Genomic DNA, 7,500 nt, shown 5'->3' with positions numbered 1-7,500 from the left:
ACACACACACACACACACACACACAGACACAAACGCACACATACACATACACAGAGGGTTGTTTCTCTGTGCTCTGCATTGCATTCCTCTCTAGCGACTCTTCCACTCTTCCATTCATGATTGTGTTATCAAGTAAAGGTGCTTTAGCTACGATCTGACACAACACACATCACTGAATGAAGCTACAGGTGTTTTTGTGCTCATGGGAACAAAGAGCACCAATGCAAAAATTGAAGCGATTCATTGTACACTAAGAAACTGAACAGATATTTAACCATCAGTAAACTGCCTATTTTGTTATAATAAAACACTAATTACGCTTTACTTACACAGTGTGTGTTGTTTTCTTTTCTGGTGACTATGGCTGACCATGAATGACCTCGTGGTCAAAATGACTCCAAGACAACTGGTGTGAGACTCCAGCTTTCTTCACGATACCGGGAGCATGTTATCCACATGAAGTGTGAAAGTAACAAGCCCACCCATCTGAGGATGAAGCCAGTTGTTATACCCTTAACACACAGCCATGGAAAATCACCTTAGCAGTGAAGCTGCCATTTAACAGAGATAAGAATGTTTACAAGGACCTCTCAACCTACTGTACAGTAAGCCATGTATGTATTGGTTGGGATTCCTACAGAGGGGGTTTCATATGACACAGGGGTTATCTTACTGTAACATTCCTAAGTTAAAGGATGGTAGCCAGATTTCACCAGAGCCATCTGGATTTCACTACATACTGTATATGTAAGTTAAAACATTTAATTCAGTGCAACACATATCAAAATGATCCCACAGCCTCTACTTCAACTTGTCCTACTGCCGCATTAGTTCATCTCTCCTGTGGTTTGTCAGGACAGAAAGACACTAGTCATCACTCAGACATGGCTTACATACAGTAGAGCTGCAGCCGCCAGCCTGCTAGAGAATATTTTACATACATTTTATATACATTTTTGACACAAGCAGAAATACATTCAAAGGACCAGTTGAGTCGTTATTCATTAGTGATTATTCATTTTTTCAAATCAGACAGTGGATGCTGCATGTGTACAGTATTACTGTATAAAGTAGCAGGCATAGAAAGAATGTTACTATTACTCTCTGTCAGTAAGTTAACATTAGATGAAGCCCAGTGAACACACATCATAACAGTGCCACAGCAGCAATGCAATGCAACTGTTCTGGGGCAATGTGTCCTAGCTGTTATAATAATAAAAACAACAATAAAGACGACAACAACAACAACAACAATAATAATTATAATTAATAATAATACGCTTTATTTGTGTAGCACCTTTCATACAAAGAATGCAGCTCCAAGTGCTTTACATGTGGTTGACCCTAAACCTACTCTAACCCCACTGCGAGGTGAGGACAACTCCAATATCACTAAGATCATGAGATCACTGAGAACTGCAACATTACAATCAGCGGTGCAGAGTCAGCCAGACTGATGTCAGTGTTGTCCAGATCAGCAAGACTGACTCAAGTCCGCGAGACGTCAGGTCAGGGTACTAGAGAATGCCTGCTGGTGTAGGGAGTGAGTGCGTGCTGATGCTAACGGAAATGGAACAACCTGTTTTATCACTCACCTGAGCATCAATCAGCTTTGTTTTATTGCCCCCTCATTTCCTAAGCAGGAGGGCAATAGACATGAACCTGCTTACCCCGCCGAGGTCATCCCCTGCCACGAAGCAATGCTGACCTTATAGAGTAGTAAAACACAGGTGCACAGTATGCGCTGACATGTAACTGAGTGTTGACTATGTAACTGCATGTGTGTGTGTGTGTGTGTGTGTGTGTGTGTGTTTGTGTGTGTGTGTGTGTGTGTGTGTGTGTGTGTGTGTGTGTGTGTGTGTGTGTGTGTGTGTGTGTGTGTGTGCGCATGTGTGTGTGTGTGTATGTGTTTGTGAGTGTGTATGTGTGTGTGCATGTGTGTTCACCAGTGGCGGACTGACGGGCTAACCCTAACCCAGCTGTAGAGACCTGGCCCTGTGGCAGAACCAAGCAAGATCAACCACTGGCAGGGAATGGATGATGCAACCCTGTGATTATTAAGTGCCAAGCTGACACAGATCGAAGCCATGAACTGTTAATGGCCGGGTTTCCCAAAATTGTTAAGAAGCTCTTAAGTGCTAAGAACTTCTTAGGAGCGTTGTAAGAATGTTCTAAGAACGCTCCTAAGAAGTTCTTAGGACTTAAGAGCTTCTTAACGATTTTGGGAAACCCGGCCAATGTTATTAACTGTTAAAGTCATTAACTGTCCAGTCCAGTCTCCTAAAAAAGGAAAGAAGTTGAGAAATCAGAATCAGCTTCATTGGCCAGGTTTGCATAAACAAACAAGGAATTTGATGCCGGTTAATCTTTGCTCTCAAGCACAACACTCAACAATAACATAAAAAAAAAACCCAGTAAGAATAGAATAAGGGCAGTAAGGCTCATACGAATAAGAATAAATACAGTATGTACATTTACAAATAAATAGATGTTATGGGTGGGATAGGGTAATGCAATTGTCTGGAGGGGGAATGCGGCCTTGAGTGGGAGCTCTCCAAGTTAGAACTTCACAAAGTCGCCTGCCTCTTATGAGTGAAAATAATACTTTGTGGCCAGAGTGAGTAATCGTGGCAATTCCAGGAATCTTTCACTGAAAGCACAGAAAGTCAGTGATAAGACACGGAAGATAACGAGCCTCTGGAGGAATGTGTTACACTCAGATTGGCAGAGATTTACGGGCAGTTAGAAGCAGAGGGTTTGCATTAGGGACACGGGCATATAGCGGGATGGTGATTTTGTTTAAACTTGTAGGTGTGCCCACAGTTTTCCAGACGGTCTTGCGGTCAATGAGGTGGAGCTCTTGCTGAAAGACCCTCTGTGCCCCCGCTGGCCTCGTGCCACATAGACGTGTCATTTCAGGTGTGGCCTCAGCAGACCAGCAAACACACACACACACACACACACACACACACACACACACACACACACACACACACACACACACACACACACACACACACACACACTAGTCTGTGCAGTAGGCCAGTACTCGGCCTATCTCAAAGGGACTGAAACGGCTAATGAACCAACTGCTGTGGACCTTTGGACCTATTTCTCGCGCATATAAACCCGCTGGAGAAACAGCACGGATCTCGCGTCCAACCGGCACCGGCACCATGGCTATCTCGGTTGTCTTTCTCGGAGTATCCCTCCTTGCCCTACAGATGGGTGAGTAGCAGCCTACGGCTTCTGACACCTTGCAAGTACTGTACATGTGAATCACATGTACTTGCGAGGTGTCACATGAAATCAAGACGTTTTAACTTCTGTAGGCTACATCGATCAACTTAGGCTGTACTACATAATCTAATATTGTACCATGGGCTTGCAAATCGACAACCTGCAAATCAGACTTTCATAAAACTGTTTTAAAATTCAAACACACGTTTGAAATTCCCCTGTAAAACATTTAACTTCAGGCAGACTACATGTGGATGCTGGTGTAAGTATGGAAATGTATATAGAAGTAACCATGACTAGTCCTTTCTGAAAGTCTTGACTGCTGCGTTACAGTGTCCGGTCAGAACATTCGCTGGTGCACGGTGTCTACGAACGAAATGACCAAGTGCAAGGCCATGGCGGAGGCGTTCAACGATGCAGCTATCCGTCCTCTTCTCAGTTGCGTGGCGGAGACGTCGGTGGTCGGTTGTGCCAACCTCCTAAGGGTAAGGGACACTACACATATATTACTGAAGTGTTTGCGTTGCATCTGCTGCAACTATTAACTTCCAGTCGAATTTGTTTCACCAGATGTGATAGCTGCGCTTACGTCGGGGGAAAAAAACAGGCTAATCTTCTATTTTTACGCGTTGCGAACAGAGCGCTTTAGTTACGCGCCTGATGTAGCCTCTCTGTAATCTGTTACTGTCCTCCGAACGCCAAACTGTGATTGCAAATTGTGTTGTCTATGCATCATTGACATAATATCAGCAAATCATATCTTTTATACGATTTATATGAAAAACTCGACATGACGACTTTAAAGTCAGAATTTCGAAACCAATAATATTTAAAAGTGAGTAAAAAGTTCAAAAGGTTTTTTTTTTACTTCATGTGTAGCCCTAATACTCCGTCATGATTTTATGAGGTGCCAAAGTCCAGTTTAACTCTTTGTTTTATATGAATAATGAATGTCATAAATAGCTGTGAATGTTTGCTGAATCAGAAACATGTATTCTGGAGACTAGATGTTCATGTTCCTGCTCTTTCCCAGAATAAGGAAGCGGATGCCTTCTCAGCCAGCCCCACTGACATTTATGACCTGAGCAAACTTGGGAGCTTTCTGATTGCTGCAGGAGAGTCTGACCGTGAAGGTACAAAACCTTATCTGCTATCTCCTGCAACCTGCTTTCTTGCAAGTGTTGCCCTCTGAACCCATACACCAGTGTCCGTGCGTGTGTGGTGTGTGTGTGTGTGTGTGTGTGTGTGTGTGTGTGTGTGTGTGTGTGTGTGTGTGTGTGCGTGTGCGTGTGCGTGTGCGTGTGCGTGTGTGTGTGTGTGAGACAGAGAGAGAGAGAGAGAGAGAGAGAGAGAGCGAGAGAGAAAGAGAGAGAATGTGTATAATTATGTGTCTGTGTTATTGTTACACTATGATATACATTTGTATGACTGCTTTGGCAACATGAATATCTTATTTGTCATGCCAATAAAGCACCTTTGATATTGAATACAGGGCAGTAGAGCTGAGTGAGGCTGTCCTCATGAACAGATACATAAGAGTTTATCAGAGAGAGAGAGAGAGAGAGAGAGAGAGAGAGAGAGAGAGAGAGAGAAAACATCTTGTTTCAGGGCAGTAGAGCTGAGTGAGGCTGTCCTCATGAACAGATACATAAGAGTTTATCAGAGAGAGAGAGAGAGAGAGAAAACACATCTTGTTTTAGGGCAGTAGAGCTGAGTGAGGCTGTCCTCATGAACAGATACATAAGAGTTTATCAGGTCGACTAAAACTCTGGACCTGATTAGCTTAGCAGCTGTTTTACGACATGGCGTCACTGCACCCTCAATGCATCACTCCGCGGAGCTGCCTGCTCTCCGCATGGTCAAGGGTTGGGGTCCACTTCTGAGTTCAGCTCAAGGTTGTCATGGTGACTGTCTGTCTCACAGGTGAGGGGGTCAGCTACTATGCGGTTGCCGTGGTGAAGAAGAGCTCCACAGTGACGGTGAACAGTCTGAAGGGCAGAAGGTCGTGCCACACGGGGAAAGGTCGCACTGCCGGCTGGAACATGCCACTCGGGTACCTGATCGACAGCGGCTTAATGTCCGTCATGGGGTGTGACGTGTCCAAAGGTAAACACACACACACAGCACAACACGTATCATACACTAATGTACACAATAAACAAGCATACACACACACACACACACACATACAAACATGCACATACCATACACTCACCCTACCAACATACGCACGCACACGCACACACACACACACACACACACACACACACACAAGGAATTAAGGCATTAAGATCAATTGTCAAATGATGATTTTATATTCCTCTTTTTAGGCAACTTTAGCATGGTATCAAATACATGTTCTCCCCACTGTATACTCACACACACATACACACACACACACACACACACACACACACACAAACACAAACACAAATACACCAAACACACACCAAACATGCGTACAAAACCAAACAAACCATTCACACTGACAGATACACATACACTGCAGTCATACATGCACACTCACACTCAGTTATGCCCAACATTCTTCCACTGACTGTGTGTGTGTGTGTGTGTGTGTGTGTGTGTGTGTGTGTGTGTGTTGTTAGGCCTGTCTGAGTTCTTTAATGCCAGCTGTGTTCCTGGGGCAAAGGAGCCGGGGGATCCTGCGTCTCTGTGTTCTCTGTGTGTGGGAGACGGAACGGGGAACCACCGCTGTGAGAGCAGCGACCTGGAGAGATACTACGCCTACAGTGGAGCCTTCAGGTCTGTAAAGAACCGTCCTCGCTAGTCCCCATGCCATGCTCCCCCCCACCACACAGTTCCCTCTTGTTCTTATGTTCCGCCATGTATTCATGTTCCCCTGTGTTCTCATGTTCCCTCATGTTCCCCCATGTTCCCCCATGTTCTTATGTTCTCTCTTGTACTCATGTTCTCATATTGTTATATTCTCACATTCTCATGTTCTTATGTTCTTATGTTCTTATATTCTCATGTTCTCATGTCACCTCATGTTCTTCTGTTACCTCATGTTCTCATGTTCCCCCATGTTCCCCATGTTCTCATGTTCTCATGTTCTTGTGTTCTCACGTTCTTGTGTTCCCCCATGGCTGTGTAGATGTCTAGTAGAGGATGCAGGGGAAGTGGCCTTCATCAAGCACACTACAGTGCAGGAGAACACAGACGGTGAGCAGTACTGCATGGCCATCCACTCTCTCGCACACACACACACACACACACACAAACTTTCTCTCTCTTTCTCACTCTGGTTCTCTCAGACACTCACACACATACACACACACACAAACTTTCTCTCTTTTTCTCACTCTGGTTCTCTCTCACACTCACTCTTTCTTTCTCACTCTGTTTCTCTTAAAGCTTAGACACACACACTCTCTCTTTCTCACACTCTCTTTCTCACTCTGTCACACACAAAAACTCATCTGAGTGTGAAAACCACTCGATAGGGACCCAAAAAGCCACCAGAACTGGGGCCCGTAACACACAGATGCACACACACACACACACATACAGTACTCACATACACAGATGTGAATACTCACTGCACACAGGCTAATCCTTGTTTGTGTGTGTGTGTGTGTGTGTGTGTGTGTGTGTGTGTGTGTGTGTGTGTGTGTGTGTGTGTGTGTGTGTGTGTGTGTGTGTGTGTGTGCATGTGTGTGTGTGTGTGTGTGTGTGCGTGTGTGTGTGTGTGTGTGCGTATCAGGCCAGGGGGATGCGTGGGCAAGTGGCCTGCGCTCTGCAGATTACGAGCTGCTGTGTCGTGATGGCAGCCGCGCCAGTGTGAAGGACTTCCGCCGGTGCCATCTGGAGCGGGTGCCCTCGAGGGGCGTCGTCGTGGGCGACCACGTCGATCCCACCCTGGTGTATAACGTGCTGATGGACGGCCTGGTATGTGTTATTGCTGCCTCTGCGTGTGAGTGTGTCTGTGTGTGAGAGTGAGTGTGCAATTTGCATTGTTGGGGGGGGGGGACACTGTTCTTCGGATGAGACATTAAACTGAGGTCCTGACTCGCTGTGGTCATTAAAGATCCCATGGCACTTATCGTAAAGAGTAGGGGCTTTCCTGGTGTCCTGGCTAGACTCCCTTACCTGACTCACTCAAGTCTGGCCTCCTAATCATCCCTCCAGTGTCCTGGCTAAACTCCCTAACCTGGCTCACTCAAGTCTGGTCCCCTAATCATCCCTGCAGTGTCATTGGCTCATACACTCCCTCTCCTTCCCCCTCAAGCTGGTGTG

The 7,500-nt window shown here is 45.6% G+C and overlaps 2 protein-coding genes across 2 annotated transcripts in view; both read left to right on the top strand.

The window, feature by feature from the left end:
• The window catches only part of LOC134101724 (discs large homolog 1-like protein), a 52,196-nt gene extending 51,866 nt beyond the window's left edge, over window positions 1-330 (top strand). Inside the window, exon 23 of the mRNA XM_062555481.1 lies at window positions 1-330. This exon is cut by the window's left edge and continues 1,548 nt beyond it. The gene's annotated coding sequence lies outside the window, so the exon portion shown is untranslated.
• Window positions 331-2,832: 2,502 nt separating this feature from the next.
• Window positions 2,833-7,500, top strand: part of meltf (melanotransferrin) — a 12,513-nt gene continuing 7,845 nt past the window's right edge. The window contains exons 1-7 of the mRNA XM_062555480.1: window positions 2,833-3,228; window positions 3,574-3,725; window positions 4,274-4,373; window positions 5,164-5,346; window positions 5,850-6,006; window positions 6,359-6,426; window positions 6,968-7,152. Of these exons, the coding sequence (XP_062411464.1) occupies window positions 3,081-3,228; window positions 3,574-3,725; window positions 4,274-4,373; window positions 5,164-5,346; window positions 5,850-6,006; window positions 6,359-6,426; window positions 6,968-7,152 (993 nt within the window). The 5' untranslated portion in view covers window positions 2,833-3,080. The remainder of the gene's footprint in view (window positions 3,229-3,573; window positions 3,726-4,273; window positions 4,374-5,163; window positions 5,347-5,849; window positions 6,007-6,358; window positions 6,427-6,967; window positions 7,153-7,500) is intronic.

This window comes from Sardina pilchardus, chromosome 15 (assembly GCF_963854185.1).
Source record: "Sardina pilchardus chromosome 15, fSarPil1.1, whole genome shotgun sequence".
Classification (NCBI taxonomy): domain Eukaryota; kingdom Metazoa; phylum Chordata; class Actinopteri; order Clupeiformes; family Clupeidae; genus Sardina; species Sardina pilchardus.
This window is presented reverse-complemented; position numbering and strand designations above follow the sequence as displayed.